Source organism: Petromyzon marinus, chromosome 62, assembly GCF_048934315.1.
Source record: "Petromyzon marinus isolate PM22_M1 ecotype Great Lakes invasive population chromosome 62, UKy_Petmar_22M1.pri1.0, whole genome shotgun sequence".
Taxonomy (NCBI): Eukaryota; Metazoa; Chordata; class Hyperoartia; order Petromyzontiformes; family Petromyzontidae; genus Petromyzon; species Petromyzon marinus.
Genome location: NC_133728.1, coordinates 3,835,593 through 3,854,919, shown reverse-complemented (window position 1 = coordinate 3,854,919; position 19,327 = coordinate 3,835,593). Strand labels below are relative to the sequence as shown.

Genomic DNA, 19,327 nt, shown 5'->3' with positions numbered 1-19,327 from the left:
ACTTGTGTTTCTCTACACACTAGTAAGACTTACTAACTTGTGTTTCTCTACACCAGTAAGACTTACTAACTTGTGTTTATCTACATCAGTAAGACTTACTAACTTGTGTGTTTCTCTACACTAGTAAGACTTACTAACTTGTGTTTCTCTATACACAGTAAGGCTTACTAACTTGTGTTTCTCTTCTTTGGTTCTTTCGGTAAAGTCACGTAGAATGAGAATAAAATAATAAATTGATAAAATAAAATAACACAATAAAATTCTCACGACGTTTCGGCCACAACACAAGCGGCCTTCATCAGGTGAAGGGACGAGACTGTCTGGAGGACAGCGCTGGAGCGAACACAGCCACGCTCAGATCGTGACCTTTAAGCTGTGTGAGAAGAAACAAAGCGCCTTGACAAAGGAATTAGCATAGAATTTAGCATTGAAATAGCTGAGTGATTAGCTTGTGACTGGTCACAGAAATGGCTATGTTACAGTTAAAGCATACACATCCACAGAGGCACCCCTTGACAAACACAGTAAGACTTACTAAGACTTACTAACTCGTGTTTCCCAACACCAGTAAGACTTCCTTACTAACTCGCGTTCACCCCCCCTACCTCCCCCCTCCCCCCCCGCGTCACAGAGGACCCGTGGCCTGCGACGCGCTCGGCCATCATCGGCGGCGTGGTGGGCGGAGTGGGCGGCCTGCTGCTGCTCCTGCTGCTGCTGCTGCTCATCCTCATGTGCCGACGGAAGCGCAAGCAGAAAAAGAGCCCGCCGCCCAAGGCCAACAAGAAGACGAGTGAGGGACCCCCCCCACTCCCCCCCCACCTCTTGTAAAATGAAAGCTTTACCGTGCTTTACCATTGTGCAACAAAATCAACGTGCTCTCTTTTTTTCCCCTCCCTCCCTCTCCATTCCCCACAGAGGCTCAAGTGGAGACCGTGAGGTGAGTTGGTGGTGGTGGTGGTGGCCCCCCCACCCACACCCCGCTTCTCCGATGCGCCCAACGAGGTCACACGCCGCTTGACCTCAGCATGGCGAGATGTTGTTTACCTCGCCTGGTGTACAGGAGGTTGTAGGTTCGATCCCGACCCCTGACGCCTGCTGCTGCTGTATATTTGGAGTTTGCGTGTCTCTCTCTCATCATCATCATCACGGTGGCTAGGAGATGTTAACTACCTCGCCTGGTATACAGGAGGTCGTAGGTTAGATCCCGACCCCTGACGCCTCCTGTGTATTTGGAGTTTGCGTCTCTCTCTCTCTCTCGCCGTGATCGCGTGGATTTTTCTCTGGGTCCTCCGGTTTTTCCCTCCACGCTTATATTGAAATATATAAAATATCGAAATATATAAACGTCCAAATGATCAGAGCCAATTTGTTGAGCTTGCTATCATTTGTGACGGTGGCCAGGTCGCTTCTGAACAACAAGTTAATGAATTTTTGATTTAAAGCTTTCGTGACTGCAGTAATTCATATTCTTAGTTTTTTCGGTAAAGTCACGTTGAAGAGAAACAACAAAATAACAAAATATATATAAAACAATAAAAAATTCTCACGACGTTTCGACCATAACTCAAACGGTCATCATCAGGTGTGTCGGTTTGCATAAATTTATTTTGAAAACGGCATATTTATTTATTTATATATAAAAATAACGTTTGCGTCACGCGCAACGATTGGCTGTTTGCCAGGACTAGTCCATCTATTTTTTGAAAAGAGGAGGGGGGAGACGAAATTTGTTTTTATGTATGCTGTCTGAAAGCCACTGTAAGCGTGAACAATCAATCAAGAACTGAAATGATTGATCAAATCTTTCCAATGATTGCTAAGATAGAATCCATCTTCTCGGTTGAAATTGTCTCTGTGTTTGTATATGTGGATAGCCTCATGAACGAATCTCTCATGGAAGCCAGATGGCTTACAAAGAACCTCCGTCTTGGAAAAGTCAATGGCATGTGAGCCTACTGAATTAGAACAATGATCTGCTACGGCCGAGGTGTTGGTCCTACCGTGTTTAAGGTCTGCTTTATGTTCACGAATGCGGTCCGAGATATGGCGTTTGGTTTCTCCAATGTAACTACTACCACAGAGGCAACTTAGTTTGTAGACACCAGGGTATTGTATGTCCGGAATCACATCTTTTACAGACGGAACCAGATCACGGATTTTATGTAATGTGTTGAAACGGACCTGGATCTTGTGTTTATTCAAGATTTTGGAGATCTTTTTTGTGATCCCAGCAATGTAGGGTAAAGTGATGGTTTTGAAAGGCTCCTCAAGAGGGTTCTTCTTCATGGTTTGAGTGATAGCTTTGCGGATTGTATAGTCGGAGTAACCATTAGCCCTAAGAGCTTGGTGTACGTGCTTGAGTTCACTGCTTATGTGTTCCTGGTCGGATATGCATTGGGCTCTATGATACAGAGTCTTGATGAGAGAATTCTTCTGTGATGGATGGTGGTGGGAATCCGGTTTCAGATAAGCATCCGTATGGGTAGCTTTCCTGTAGACAGAGTGGCTCATTGAACCATCAGGTCTCTTTTTAATTAGGACATCCAAAAAAGGTATCTTGCCATCTATTTCGACTTCCATGGTAAATCTGATGGCTGGGTGTATGGAATTGATGTGGTCGAAGAATTGGTCTAGAGCAGGCCGGCCATGTGGCCAGATGACAAAAGTGTCATCCACGTACCTCTTCCATAAGGTTGGGCGCAGAGTGGCAGTCTGGATGGCGTCAGTCTCAAATTTCTCCATGAAAATGTTAGCTATAACTGGAGAAAGGGGGGAGCCCATTGGGGTGCCCTCAGTTTGTTTGTAGAAAGTTCCATTCCAAGTGAAGTATGTATTGGTTAAACAGTGTCTCACCAGGGGGGGTACCTCAGTGTTTAGTCCTTGATGAACCAAGTCTTCAATGATTGCAATGGTGTCAGGTACAGGAACCTTGGTGAATAAGGAAACTACATCAAAACTGACAAGCAGGTCGTCTGGGGACAGGGAAATACCCTTGATTGTTGATACCAGGTGAGTAGAATTTTGTACCGCAGAGGTGGTCTTTCCAGTGAAAGGACGCAGGATTTCAGACAAAAAACGAGCTAGTTTGTAGGTGGGGGAGCTGATAGTAGAGACTATGGGACGAAGAGGTGTATCAACTTTATGTATTTTTGGTAAGCCGTATAATCTTGGTGGCCTGGCAGCAGAAGGTTTCAACGAAAACTGTTTAGATTGATCAATTAATGCGGTTGAATCAGAAATTATTTTGTTGGTTTGTGTGACGAGGCTGTTGGTGGGATCTCTTTTTATTTTTGTATAACTACCATCGTCGAGTAATTCTTTAATTTTGTTGTTGTATTCTATTTTATCCATGATAACAGTAGCATTGCCTTTGTCAGCTGAGAGAACTACAATATCATTCCTCTTTTTTAATTTATATAATTCAAAACGCTCATCTTTGCTGAGGTTGCTAGCTGGCATCTTAGCGTTTTTGAGGGTTGCAGCGATTTCAGATCTTGCTACGTCTGCAGCGATGTGACCCAGGCCCCTGAGAGCAACGTCTACTTGGGCAATTATATCATTAACTGGTATGTGTTTAGGTGTGACTGCAAAGTTTAGACCTTTAGCTAAAACGGATTTCAGACCATCGGAAATAGAACTGTTACTGCGATTAATTACGACTTTATTAATGTCTAACTTTTTGGTGTGTGGGTCCGGTCTTTTGTTGAAAAGGAGGTTAAATTTGGAAATCAGGTTTTCCTTACATTTGGTCGACATAGTAGCAGCTGAAGAGGCAGTCATATTGTCTACATGTTCCCAATCCGATGTGGACATTATTGCCGTCAATGATAAGTGTGATTTGTAGAGTGTCTTGTCTAACTGATCTAGTTCTGTGCGTATAAGTCTGATCTTTTCTGAGATAAGAGCTAAGCTAGTTTTGAAAAGAATTCGTTTCGCATTAGAAGAAGTTACAGTAGCAGAGGTGAGTGTAAATGCGATTGGTATTACCCCAGAGTCGCGGCATCTCTTCAGGAAGGTGAGAGACTCGATCAGCTGAGCTTTCTTATCCCGGAGTTTGTTGAAGGATCTTAAAGTTATGTGAAAACCCTCCCCGTAGAGGCGATTAAATTTTGATTTAAAGCTTTCGTGACTGCAGTAATTCATATTCTTAGTTTTTTCGGTAAAGTCACGTTGAAGAGAAACAACAAAATAACAAAATATATATAAAACAATAAAAAATTCTCACGACGTTTCGACCATAACTCAAACGGTCATCATCAGGTGTGTCGGTTTGCATAAATTTATTTTGAAAACGGCATATTTATTTATTTATATATAAAAATAACGTTTGCGTCACGCGCAACGATTGGCTGTTTGCCAGGACTAGTCCATCTATTTTTTGAAAAGAGGAGGGGGGAGACGAAATTTGTTTTTATGTATGCTGTCTGAAAGCCACTGTAAGCGTGAACAATCAATCAAGAACTGAAATGATTGATCAAATCTTTCCAATGATTGCTAAGATAGAATCCATCTTCTCGGTTGAAATTGTCTCTGTGTTTGTATATGTGGATAGCCTCATGAACGAATCTCTCATGGAAGCCAGATGGCTTACAAAGAACCTCCGTCTTGGAAAAGTCAATGGCATGTGAGCCTACTGAATTAGAACAATGATCTGCTACGGCCGAGGTGTTGGTCCTACCGTGTTTAAGGTCTGCTTTATGTTCACGAATGCGGTCCGAGATATGGCGTTTGGTTTCTCCAATGTAACTACTACCACAGAGGCAACTTAGTTTGTAGACACCAGGGTATTGTATGTCCGGAATCACATCTTTTACAGACGGAACCAGATCACGGATTTTATGTAATGTGTTGAAACGGACCTGGATCTTGTGTTTATTCAAGATTTTGGAGATCTTTTTTGTGATCCCAGCAATGTAGGGTAAAGTGATGGTTTTGAAAGGCTCCTCAAGAGGGTTCTTCTTCATGGTTTGAGTGATAGCTTTGCGGATTGTATAGTCGGAGTAACCATTAGCCCTAAGAGCTTGGTGTACGTGCTTGAGTTCACTGCTTATGTGTTCCTGGTCGGATATGCATTGGGCTCTATGATACAGAGTCTTGATGAGAGAATTCTTCTGTGATGGATGGTGGTGGGAATCCGGTTTCAGATAAGCATCCGTATGGGTAGCTTTCCTGTAGACAGAGTGGCTCATTGAACCATCAGGTCTCTTTTTAATTAGGACATCCAAAAAAGGTATCTTGCCATCTATTTCGACTTCCATGGTAAATCTGATGGCTGGGTGTATGGAATTGATGTGGTCGAAGAATTGGTCTAGAGCAGGCCGGCCATGTGGCCAGATGACAAAAGTGTCATCCACGTACCTCTTCCATAAGGTTGGGCGCAGAGTGGCAGTCTGGATGGCGTCAGTCTCAAATTTCTCCATGAAAATGTTAGCTATAACTGGAGAAAGGGGGGAGCCCATTGGGGTGCCCTCAGTTTGTTTGTAGAAAGTTCCATTCCAAGTGAAGTATGTATTGGTTAAACAGTGTCTCACCAGGGGGGGTACCTCAGTGTTTAGTCCTTGATGAACCAAGTCTTCAATGATTGCAATGGTGTCAGGTACAGGAACCTTGGTGAATAAGGAAACTACATCAAAACTGACAAGCAGGTCGTCTGGGGACAGGGAAATACCCTTGATTGTTGATACCAGGTGAGTAGAATTTTGTACCGCAGAGGTGGTCTTTCCAGTGAAAGGACGCAGGATTTCAGACAAAAAACGAGCTAGTTTGTAGGTGGGGGAGCTGATAGTAGAGACTATGGGACGAAGAGGTGTATCAACTTTATGTATTTTTGGTAAGCCGTATAATCTTGGTGGCCTGGCAGCAGAAGGTTTCAACGAAAACTGTTTAGATTGATCAATTAATGCGGTTGAATCAGAAATTATTTTGTTGGTTTGTGTGACGAGGCTGTTGGTGGGATCTCTTTTTATTTTTGTATAACTACCATCGTCGAGTAATTCTTTAATTTTGTTGTTGTATTCTATTTTATCCATGATAACAGTAGCATTGCCTTTGTCAGCTGAGAGAACTACAATATCATTCCTCTTTTTTAATTTATATAATTCAAAACGCTCATCTTTGCTGAGGTTGCTAGCTGGCATCTTAGCGTTTTTGCGGGTTGCAGTGATTTCAGATCTTGCTACGTCTGCAGCGATGTGACCCAGGCCCCTGAGAGCAACGTCTACTTGGGCAATTATATCATTAACTGGTATGTGTTTAGGTGTGACTGCAAAGTTTAGACCTTTAGCTAAAACGGATTTCAGACCATCGGAAATAGAACTGTTACTGCGATTAATTACGACTTTATTAACGTCTAACTTTTTGGTGTGTGGGTCCGGTCTTTTGTTGAAAAGGAGGTTAAATTTGGAAATCAGGTTTTCCTTACATTTGGTCGACATAGTAGCAGCTGAAGAGGCAGTCATATTGTCTACATGTTCCCAATCCGATGTGGACATTATTGCCGTCAATGATAAGTGTGATTTGTAGAGTGTCTTGTCTAACTGATCTAGTTCTGTGCGTATAAGTCTGATTTTTTCTGAGATAAGAGCTAAGCTAGTTTTGAAAAGAATTCGTTTCGCATTAGAAGAAGTTACAGTAGCAGAGGTGAGTGTAAATGCGATTGGTATTACCCCAGAGTCGCGGCATCTCTTCAGGAAGGTGAGAGACTCGATCAGCTGAGCTTTCTTATCCCGGAGTTTGTTGAAGGATCTTAAAGTTATGTGAAAACCCTCCCCGTAGAGGCGATTAAATTTTGATTTAAAGCTTTCGTGACTGCAGTAATTCATATTCTTAGTTTTTTCGGTAAAGTCACGTTGAAGAGAAACAACAAAATAACAAAATATATATAAAACAATAAAAAATTCTCACGACGTTTCGACCATAACTCAAACGGTCATCATCAGGTGTGTCGGTTTGCATAAATTTATTTTGAAAACGGCATATTTATTTATTTATATATAAAAATAACGTTTGCGTCACGCGCAACGATTGGCTGTTTGCCAGGACTAGTCCATCTATTTTTTGAAAAGAGGAGGGGGGAGACGAAATTTGTTTTTATGTATGCTGTCTGAAAGCCACTGTAAGCGTGAACAATCAATCAAGAACTGAAATGATTGATCAAATCTTTCCAATGATTGCTAAGATAGAATCCATCTTCTCGGTTGAAATTGTCTCTGTGTTTGTATATGTGGATAGCCTCATGAACGAATCTCTCATGGAAGCCAGATGGCTTACAAAGAACCTCCGTCTTGGAAAAGTCAATGGCATGTGAGCCTACTATGACTGCCTCTTCAGCTGCTACTATGTCGACCAAATGTAAGGAAAACCTGATTTCCAAATTTAACCTCCTTTTCAACAAAAGACCGGACCCACACACCAAAAAGTTAGACGTTAATAAAGTCGTAATTAATCGCAGTAACAGTTCTATTTCCGATGGTCTGAAATCCGTTTTAGCTAAAGGTCTAAACTTTGCAGTCACACCTAAACACATACCAGTTAATGATATAATTGCCCAAGTAGACGTTGCTCTCAGGGGCCTGGGTCACATCGCTGCAGACGTAGCAAGATCTGAAATCACTGCAACCCGCAAAAACGCTAAGATGCCAGCTAGCAACCTCAGCAAAGATGAGCGTTTTGAATTATATACATTAAAAAAGAGGAATGATATTGTAGTTCTCTCAGCTGACAAAGGCAATGCTACTGTTATCATGGATAAAATAGAATACAACAACAAAATTAAAGAATTACTCGACGATGGTAGTTATACAAAAATAAAAAGAGATCCCACCAACAGCCTCGTCACACAAACCAACAAAATAATTTCTGATTCAACCGCATTAATTGATCAATCTAAACAGTTTTCGTTGAAACCTTCTGCTGCCAGGCCACCAAGATTATACGGCTTACCAAAAATACATAAAGTTGATACACCTCTTCGTCCCATAGTCTCTACTATCAGCTCCCCCACCTACAAACTAGCTCGTTTTTTGTCTGAAATCCTGCGTCCTTTCACTGGAAAGACCACCTCTGCGGTACAAAATTCTACTCACCTGGTATCAACAATCAAGGGTATTTCCCTGTCCCCAGACGACCTGCTTGTCAGTTTTGATGTAGTTTCCTTATTCACCAAGGTTCCTGTACCTGACACCATTGCAATCATTGAAGACTTGGTTCATCAAGGACTAAACACTGAGGTACCCCCCCTGGTGAGACACTGTTTAACCAATACATACTTCACTTGGAATGGAACTTTCTACAAACAAACTGAGGGCACCCCAATGGGCTCCCCCCTTTCTCCAGTTATAGCTAACATTTTCATGGAGAAATTTGAGACTGACGCCATCCAGACTGCCACTCTGCGCCCAACCTTATGGAAGAGGTACGTGGATGACACTTTTGTCATCTGGCCACATGGCCGGCCTGCTCTAGACCAATTCTTCGACCACATCAATTCCATACACCCAGCCATCAGATTTACCATGGAAGTCGAAATAGATGGCAAGATACCTTTTTTGGATGTCCTAATTAAAAAGAGACCTGATGGTTCAATGAGCCACTCTGTCTACAGGAAAGCTACCCATACGGATGCTTATCTGAAACCGGATTCCCACCACCATCCATCACAGAAGAATTCTCTCATCAAGACTCTGTATCATAGAGCCCAATGCATATCCGACCAGGAACACATAAGCAGTGAACTCAAGCACGTACACCAAGCTCTTAGGGCTAATGGTTACTCCGACTATACAATCCGCAAAGCTATCACTCAAACCATGAAGAAGAACCCTCTTGAGGAGCCTTTCAAAACCATCACTTTACCCTACATTGCTGGGATCACAAAAAAGATCTCCAAAATCTTGAATAAACACAAGATCCAGGTCCGTTTCAACACATTACATAAAATCCGTGATCTGGTTCCGTCTGTAAAAGATGTGATTCCGGACATACAATACCCTGGTGTCTACAAACTAAGTTGCCTCTGTGGTAGTAGTTACATTGGAGAAACCAAACGCCATATCTCGGACCGCATTCGTGAACATAAAGCAGACCTTAAACACGGTAGGACCAACACCTCGGCCGTAGCAGATCATTGTTCTAATTCAGTAGGCTCACATGCCATTGACTTTTCCAAGACGGAGGTTCTTTGTAAGCCATCTGGCTTCCATGAGAGATTCGTTCATGAGGCTATCCACATATACAAACACAGAGACAATTTCAACCGAGAAGATGGATTCTATCTTAGCAATCATTGGAAAGATTTGATCAATCATTTCAGTTCTTGATTGATTGTTCACGCTTACAGTGGCTTTCAGACAGCATACATAAAAACAAATTTCGTCTCCCCCCTCCTCTTTTCAAAAAATAGATGGACTAGTCCTGGCAAACAGCCAATCGTTGCGCGTGACGCAAACGTTATTTTTATATATAAATAAATAAATATGCCGTTTTCAAAATAAATTTATGCAAACCGACACACCTGATGATGACCGTTTGAGTTATGGTCGAAACGTCGTGAGAATTTTTTATTGTTTTATATATATTTTGTTATTTTGTTGTTTCTCTTCAACGTGACTTTACCGAAAAAACTAAGAATATGAATTACTGCAGTCACGAAAGCTTTAAATCAAAATTTAATCGCCTCTACGGGGAGGGTTTTCACATAACTTTAAGATCCTTCAACAAACTCCGGGATAAGAAAGCTCAGCTGATCGAGTCTCTCACCTTCCTGAAGAGATGCCGCGACTCTGGGGTAATACCAATCGCATTTACACTCACCTCTGCTACTGTAACTTCTTCTAATGCGAAACGAATTCTTTTCAAAACTAGCTTAGCTCTTATCTCAGAAAAAATCAGACTTATACGCACAGAACTAGATCAGTTAGACAAGACACTCTACAAATCACACTTATCATTGACGGCAATAATGTCCACATCGGATTGGGAACATGTAGACAATATGACTGCCTCTTCAGCTGCTACTATGTCGACCAAATGTAAGGAAAACCTGATTTCCAAATTTAACCTCCTTTTCAACAAAAGACCGGACCCACACACCAAAAAGTTAGACGTTAATAAAGTCGTAATTAATCGCAGTAACAGTTCTATTTCCGATGGTCTGAAATCCGTTTTAGCTAAAGGTCTAAACTTTGCAGTCACACCTAAACACATACCAGTTAATGATATAATTGCCCAAGTAGACGTTGCTCTCAGGGGCCTGGGTCACATCGCTGCAGACGTAGCAAGATCTGAAATCGCTGCAACCCTCAAAAACGCTAAGATGCCAGCTAGCAACCTCAGCAAAGATGAGCGTTTTGAATTATATAAATTAAAAAAGAGGAATGATATTGTAGTTCTCTCAGCTGACAAAGGCAATGCTACTGTTATCATGGATAAAATAGAATACAACAACAAAATTAAAGAATTACTCGACGATGGTAGTTATACAAAAATAAAAAGAGATCCCACCAACAGCCTCGTCACACAAACCAACAAAATAATTTCTGATTCAACCGCATTAATTGATCAATCTAAACAGTTTTCGTTGAAACCTTCTGCTGCCAGGCCACCAAGATTATACGGCTTACCAAAAATACATAAAGTTGATACACCTCTTCGTCCCATAGTCTCTACTATCAGCTCCCCCACCTACAAACTAGCTCGTTTTTTGTCTGAAATCCTGCGTCCTTTCACTGGAAAGACCACCTCTGCGGTACAAAATTCTACTCACCTGGTATCAACAATCAAGGGTATTTCCCTGTCCCCAGACGACCTGCTTGTCAGTTTTGATGTAGTTTCCTTATTCACCAAGGTTCCTGTACCTGACACCATTGCAATCATTGAAGACTTGGTTCATCAAGGACTAAACACTGAGGTACCCCCCCTGGTGAGACACTGTTTAACCAATACATACTTCACTTGGAATGGAACTTTCTACAAACAAACTGAGGGCACCCCAATGGGCTCCCCCCTTTCTCCAGTTATAGCTAACATTTTCATGGAGAAATTTGAGACTGACGCCATCCAGACTGCCACTCTGCGCCCAACCTTATGGAAGAGGTACGTGGATGACACTTTTGTCATCTGGCCACATGGCCGGCCTGCTCTAGACCAATTCTTCGACCACATCAATTCCATACACCCAGCCATCAGATTTACCATGGAAGTCGAAATAGATGGCAAGATACCTTTTTTGGATGTCCTAATTAAAAAGAGACCTGATGGTTCAATGAGCCACTCTGTCTACAGGAAAGCTACCCATACGGATGCTTATCTGAAACCGGATTCCCACCACCATCCATCACAGAAGAATTCTCTCATCAAGACTCTGTATCATAGAGCCCAATGCATATCCGACCAGGAACACATAAGCAGTGAACTCAAGCACGTACACCAAGCTCTTAGGGCTAATGGTTACTCCGACTATACAATCCGCAAAGCTATCACTCAAACCATGAAGAAGAACCCTCTTGAGGAGCCTTTCAAAACCATCACTTTACCCTACATTGCTGGGATCACAAAAAAGATCTCCAAAATCTTGAATAAACACAAGATCCAGGTCCGTTTCAACACATTACATAAAATCCGTGATCTGGTTCCGTCTGTAAAAGATGTGATTCCGGACATACAATACCCTGGTGTCTACAAACTAAGTTGCCTCTGTGGTAGTAGTTACATTGGAGAAACCAAACGCCATATCTCGGACCGCATTCGTGAACATAAAGCAGACCTTAAACACGGTAGGACCAACACCTCGGCCGTAGCAGATCATTGTTCTAATTCAGTAGGCTCACATGCCATTGACTTTTCCAAGACGGAGGTTCTTTGTAAGCCATCTGGCTTCCATGAGAGATTCGTTCATGAGGCTATCCACATATACAAACACAGAGACAATTTCAACCGAGAAGATGGATTCTATCTTAGCAATCATTGGAAAGATTTGATCAATCATTTCAGTTCTTGATTGATTGTTCACGCTTACAGTGGCTTTCAGACAGCATACATAAAAACAAATTTCGTCTCCCCCCTCCTCTTTTCAAAAAATAGATGGACTAGTCCTGGCAAACAGCCAATCGTTGCGCGTGACGCAAACGTTATTTTTATATATAAATAAATAAATATGCCGTTTTCAAAATAAATTTATGCAAACCGACACACCTGATGATGACCGTTTGAGTTATGGTCGAAACGTCGTGAGAATTTTTTATTGTTTTATATATATTTTGTTATTTTGTTGTTTCTCTTCAACGTGACTTTACCGAAAAAACTAAGAATATGAATTACTGCAGTCACGAAAGCTTTAAATCAAAATTTAATCGCCTCTACGGGGAGGGTTTTCACATAACTTTAAGATCCTTCAACAAACTCCGGGATAAGAAAGCTCAGCTGATCGAGTCTCTCACCTTCCTGAAGAGATGCCGCGACTCTGGGGTAATACCAATCGCATTTACACTCACCTCTGCTACTGTAACTTCTTCTAATGCGAAACGAATTCTTTTCAAAACTAGCTTAGCTCTTATCTCAGAAAAAATCAGACTTATACGCACAGAACTAGATCAGTTAGACAAGACACTCTACAAATCACACTTATCATTGACGGCAATAATGTCCACATCGGATTGGGAACATGTAGACAATATGACTGCCTCTTCAGCTGCTACTATGTCGACCAAATGTAAGGAAAACCTGATTTCCAAATTTAACCTCCTTTTCAACAAAAGACCGGACCCACACACCAAAAAGTTAGACGTTAATAAAGTCGTAATTAATCGCAGTAACAGTTCTATTTCCGATGGTCTGAAATCCGTTTTAGCTAAAGGTCTAAACTTTGCAGTCACACCTAAACACATACCAGTTAATGATATAATTGCCCAAGTAGACGTTGCTCTCAGGGGCCTGGGTCACATCGCTGCAGACGTAGCAAGATCTGAAATCGCTGCAACCCTCAAAAACGCTAAGATGCCAGCTAGCAACCTCAGCAAAGATGAGCGTTTTGAATTATATAAATTAAAAAAGAGGAATGATATTGTAGTTCTCTCAGCTGACAAAGGCAATGCTACTGTTATCATGGATAAAATAGAATACAACAACAAAATTAAAGAATTACTCGACGATGGTAGTTATACAAAAATAAAAAGAGATCCCACCAACAGCCTCGTCACACAAACCAACAAAATAATTTCTGATTCAACCGCATTAATTGATCAATCTAAACAGTTTTCGTTGAAACCTTCTGCTGCCAGGCCACCAAGATTATACGGCTTACCAAAAATACATAAAGTTGATACACCTCTTCGTCCCATAGTCTCTACTATCAGCTCCCCCACCTACAAACTAGCTCGTTTTTTGTCTGAAATCCTGCGTCCTTTCACTGGAAAGACCACCTCTGCGGTACAAAATTCTACTCACCTGGTATCAACAATCAAGGGTATTTCCCTGTCCCCAGACGACCTGCTTGTCAGTTTTGATGTAGTTTCCTTATTCACCAAGGTTCCTGTACCTGACACCATTGCAATCATTGAAGACTTGGTTCATCAAGGACTAAACACTGAGGTACCCCCCCTGGTGAGACACTGTTTAACCAATACATACTTCACTTGGAATGGAACTTTCTACAAACAAACTGAGGGCACCCCAATGGGCTCCCCCCTTTCTCCAGTTATAGCTAACATTTTCATGGAGAAATTTGAGACTGACGCCATCCAGACTGCCACTCTGCGCCCAACCTTATGGAAGAGGTACGTGGATGACACTTTTGTCATCTGGCCACATGGCCGGCCTGCTCTAGACCAATTCTTCGACCACATCAATTCCATACACCCAGCCATCAGATTTACCATGGAAGTCGAAATAGATGGCAAGATACCTTTTTTGGATGTCCTAATTAAAAAGAGACCTGATGGTTCAATGAGCCACTCTGTCTACAGGAAAGCTACCCATACGGATGCTTATCTGAAACCGGATTCCCACCACCATCCATCACAGAAGAATTATCTCATCAAGACTCTGTATCATAGAGCCCAATGCATATCCGACCAGGAACACATAAGCAGTGAACTCAAGCACGTACACCAAGCTCTTAGGGCTAATGGTTACTCCGACTATACAATCCGCAAAGCTATCACTCAAACCATGAAGAAGAACCCTCTTGAGGAGCCTTTCAAAACCATCACTTTACCCTACATTGCTGGGATCACAAAAAAGATCTCCAAAATCTTGAATAAACACAAGATCCAGGTCCGTTTCAACACATTACATAAAATCCGTGATCTGGTTCCGTCTGTAAAAGATGTGATTCCGGACATACAATACCCTGGTGTCTACAAACTAAGTTGCCTCTGTGGTAGTAGTTACATTGGAGAAACCAAACGCCATATCTCGGACCGCATTCGTGAACATAAAGCAGACCTTAAACACGGTAGGACCAACACCTCGGCCGTAGCAGATCATTGTTCTAATTCAGTAGGCTCACATGCCATTGACTTTTCCAAGACGGAGGTTCTTTGTAAGCCATCTGGCTTCCATGAGAGATTCGTTCATGAGGCTATCCACATATACAAACACAGAGACAATTTCAACCGAGAAGATGGATTCTATCTTAGCAATCATTGGAAAGATTTGATCAATCATTTCAGTTCTTGATTGATTGTTCACGCTTACAGTGGCTTTCAGACAGCATACATAAAAACAAATTTCGTCTCCCCCCTCCTCTTTTCAAAAAATAGATGGACTAGTCCTGGCAAACAGCCAATCGTTGCGCGTGACGCAAACGTTATTTTTATATATAAATAAATAAATATGCCGTTTTCAAAATAAATTTATGCAAACCGACACACCTGATGATGACCGTTTGAGTTATGGTCGAAACGTCGTGAGAATTTTTTATTGTTTTATATATATTTTGTTATTTTGTTGTTTCTCTTCAACGTGACTTTACCGAAAAAACTAAGAATAATAATAATAACAAGTTAATGATATAGGAATAGGTTTTACCCTTTTAACTGGCACAAAAACTGACACCTTTATTCAAGGCTTCATGTTTGCAATAACCACAACACAAGCAGTCAAAATGCAAACAAAAAAGACAACTCTGATAATAATATGCACTGTCCTTGAATTTGATTGGTCCACACCCGAGACAGCTTTTCTTAGAGCCTAGTCTCCATTGGTGTAGGACCAGAAGACGCCAGGGTCAATGGCACCACCACCACGTGGTGTATTCCGCACAATATGCCCGACTGTGAGGGCGGGCACAAGCCGGCGTGAGTAGGTGAAACGTTGAGTTTTATAAGGGGGGCACCACGGGGTGACCAGCCCCTCCCCACCCAGCCCCTCCCCTCCCACCCCCCACCCAGCCCCTCCCCACCCTCCCCACCCTGCCCCTCCCTCCCCACCCAGCCCCTCCCTCCCCACCCAGCCCCTCCCCACCCTCCCCTCTCCACCATAAATGACGTCACGCACCTGGGAGGGGGGGGGTCAGACATTAGTGACGATGTGTGACGAGGGGGGGGGGGTATTTGATAAATGTGACGTCACATCAAAATGCGCAACTTTAAATAAATATAGACAACACGTTTCTACTTCATAAAGATACTTTTTTAATAAAGGTTTTCTCCTACAACATCAGAGTGCAGCGCCACATTCAATACGCACTACAATGTGACAATAGTTTAAAGCGATTTGAAGCATGTTTTTTTTTGGGGGGGGTTTTTGACTTTTTGTGACGTCATTTATGGACGCCCCCTTATTGGATGCCTCCCGCAGTATAGACAAAACATCTTCTGATTCTGATATTTTAGATTTTTATTTCCGCTGCTATACGTTTCCATGCGACGTTAAGCCACCTCGTTTGGGCTATCGTTCGTGATGGCCGGGTCCATTCTGACCAATGAGCTATGTAGCTCAGTGGACCTTAACCGGTAAAATGATAAGATAGTTTACTTACATTTTCACACGCTTTTATTTCACTCACTCTGTCTGTCGTCGTTGTATGCTCAAAATCTTGTAACTCAATTGTAACCCACTTTCCAATGTGGTATCGACTGCAAACTTGGTATACTTATATCTTACAGATGACAATACTTTATTTTATCATTAAAAAAACCCCACACATTTTAAAAATTATTATTTTTACATGTTATGTTTCGGCTTGGGTCTGATTGTCCACGCTCAACTGACGTTGGCTGTGATTGGTCCACGGTCCCCTTACGTCGTGGCGAGCTTCTGGGGCCACTTCCTGGAGTCGTGGAGTTCTGCCGTTACTCGTACGGTACATTTCATTAAAGCGTGTTTAAAAAAAAAAGATTATTATTTTTTAAAAGATTACTTTTCGCTGTCAGCCCTCCCGGTGGACAATTGCCCGTTTTGGCAGGAAAGTGGCTCCACACTCGGCATCACGACAATCTGCTTTTAGACTCCAGCCAGAGGAGGAATCCGATGAGCTACGAAGCTCTTAATAATTAAAAAACCCTACGCGCGATTAATGTGTTCAAGGAAGTTTTATTCGTAAAACCAAAAAAAAATTGCTTTATGGCATTGTCAGCGGTGGTGGTACTGGTGATGTTCGGATGGATGGTATTGGTAACGTCTGATGATGACGACGACGATGATGATGATGTGACGGCGGCTATTGCGATTATAATGTGCCTGATGGTGATTGTGATGATGGCGTTATGGGGGATGATGATGGTGGTGATTATGATGGTGGTCATTATCGTGGTTATGATTAGCACGGTGCCACGGATGGCGATAATGGCGATAATAATGGCATCGTCAGCGATTGTGGTTCTGGTGATGTTGCGGGGTGGGGGGGGGGATGGTGTTATTGGTGATGGCTGATGATGGTGGTGATGTTGAGTGACAGTAGCGACTGTCGTGATTATGATGCGCTTGATGGTGATTATGATGTTGATGACTGTCGCGGTGCCGTGGATGGCGACTGCGTCATCGACGGCGTTGTTGTTGACGGAGTTGTTGACGGCGTTGTTGACGCAGACGCATGGAGCCACCGCCGGAGCACCAGAGGCCGTGGACGACGGGCGACACCATGGGCGGACGGAACGGCACGCTCAGCACGTCGTTCCACCCCAACGGGAACGCACACAGCGGTGGGATGACGCCTTTTCCACTGGCACCAAAACCGAGCCATGCCAAGGTCGTGCCGGGACAGCCTGGCACGGCTCGGGTTGCTTTTCCACTGGGACAAACCGGGCCGTGCTGAGCCAGCCTGGCATGGCCCGGGTTTCTTTTCCACTGGCAAAAACCCAGCCATGCTGAGCCAGCCTGGCATGGCCCGGGTTGCTTTTCCACTGGGACAAACCGAGCCGTGCTGAGCCAGCCTGGCATGGCCCGGGTTTCTTTTGCACTGGGACAAACCGAGCCGTGCTGAGCCAGCCTGGCATGGCCCGGGTTTCTTTTCCACTGGGACACACCGAGCCGTGCTGAGTCAGCCTGTAATGGCCCGGGTTTCTTTTCCACCGGCACAAACCGAGCCGTACCAGGGCCGTGCCGAGGTTCGGGTCTCCGGGTCTCCGGGTTGGAGTTTCGAGCGAGACTCGGGGAAGGTGGGACCGGCTTTTAGCGTTTGCCGCCTGTGCCGCTTCGCGTCTCGACATCCCCCGTGTGTGTCTTCCCGTCCCAGACACGATGGGGCAATCGAACCCGGCCTACAACTCCTACACGCCCGACTTCTCCAGAGGAGCACGCGGTGAGGCGACGGCCACTCGCGTCCGAGAGTACCCGGGGTCGGGGGGGGGAGGTGCGGACCAGGAGGTGGGCCCAGTCAAAGCAGGGACAGCCGACGAGAAGCCGGCCGACGTTTTCCTCATGAAATTGCTCGCGGAATTACTTCACCGGGGGAAACAAAATGGGGGCGCGTTGTTGCGACGCAGCGGCGACGCCGCGAGGAGGCTGCCCGATGTTGCGTCGCGTGTTCGGCCCGTGACGTTAGCGTGTTCGGCACGTGACGTTAGCGTGTTCGCCACGTGACGTTAGCGTGTTCGGCACGTGACGTTAGCGTGTTCGGCACGTGACGTTAGCGTGTTCGCCCTGTGACGGCCGCGTGTTCGCCACGTGATGTTAGCGTGTTCGGCGCGTGACGGCCGCGTGTTTGGCATGTGATGGTAGCGTGTTCGGCATGTGACGGTAGCGTGATCGCCACGTGACGTTAGCGTGTTCGGCACGTGACGGTAGCGTGATCGCCCCGTGACGGTCGCGTGTTCGACCCGTGATGTTAGCGTGTTCGCCACGTGATGTTAGCGTGTTCGGCACGTGACAGTAGCGTGATCGCCCCGTGACGGTCGCGTGTTTGTGTGGCGTGCAGGCGACGACGACTGGAGAATGGATCGCAGCTCAGTGAGACCCCCAAGTGAGTGTCAATGTTTAACTCTCCTCCTGCGCACTCTGGCACACCTCCCATCACACAGACAAAGATCCCGCGTGTAGCCTCTCACAGACTGTTGGGGCAAGTGCTGTTAGCGAGTAGCTGGCCACCCACCCACACGAGGGGGTGGTTGGCCAGCACCACGCCCGGCCGCCTTTGTCTCCCCCAGTGGCGATGTTTACACAGCACATCGCGCCAGGTGCTCATTTGAGGCCGAGTCGACCTAGGGGGGAGGCCAAGGACCGGTTCGGATAATCGTCACCGGTGTTGGTGGCCACGAGCGGGAATCGAACCCGGGTGGTCGGGTTCGTAGCGGCCTGCGCTAACCGCTATACACTACCATGTATATATACACGTACACAAAAACACACGCACACACACACACCCATACAAGAGACAAAGGTTCCCTGTGTAGCCTCGACCATAGCTACGGGGGGGATGGGGGGTGGGGATAGGTGGTGGGGACCGCACCTTTGTTGACGACATGGCGACGATGATGACGACGGCGATGACGATGCGGTGACGACGGCGATGACGATGTGGCGACGATGACGATGCCATCGTTCGTGCGCGTTCCCGAGCGGCCATTGGTTAGCCGGTGCTGTTTCCGTGGCGATCGCTTGTCCTGACCGTCTGCTCCCCGCAGGCGTGGATGAGATGTCTCTGCCGGTCGGCGCCGACTTCTCCTACGCCAACCGATACTCTAACTCCACAAAATCACAAGGCGAGCGTCGCACCATCACCACCACCACCACCCACCAACAAACACCACCCACCCACCAACCAACACCATCCACCCACTAACACCACCACCCACCACCACCGCCTCCAACCCACCCAACTACACCCACCCACCACCTACCCACCACCCAACACCACCCACCCACCATCTAACCACCACCCAACACCACATCC

General features: G+C 44.6%; 1 protein-coding gene across 1 annotated transcript in view; it reads left to right on the top strand.

Annotated features, from left to right (window-relative positions):
- Positions 1 to 19,327, top strand: part of LOC116955893 (uncharacterized) — an 83,525-nt gene that overhangs the window by 57,069 nt on the left and 7,129 nt on the right. Inside the window, exons 7-12 of the mRNA XM_032977227.2 lie at positions 632 to 790; positions 916 to 937; positions 17,026 to 17,138; positions 17,672 to 17,737; positions 18,353 to 18,397; positions 19,059 to 19,136. Coding sequence (XP_032833118.1) covers positions 632 to 790; positions 916 to 937; positions 17,026 to 17,138; positions 17,672 to 17,737; positions 18,353 to 18,397; positions 19,059 to 19,136 — 483 coding nt within the window. The remainder of the gene's footprint in view (positions 1 to 631; positions 791 to 915; positions 938 to 17,025; positions 17,139 to 17,671; positions 17,738 to 18,352; positions 18,398 to 19,058; positions 19,137 to 19,327) is intronic.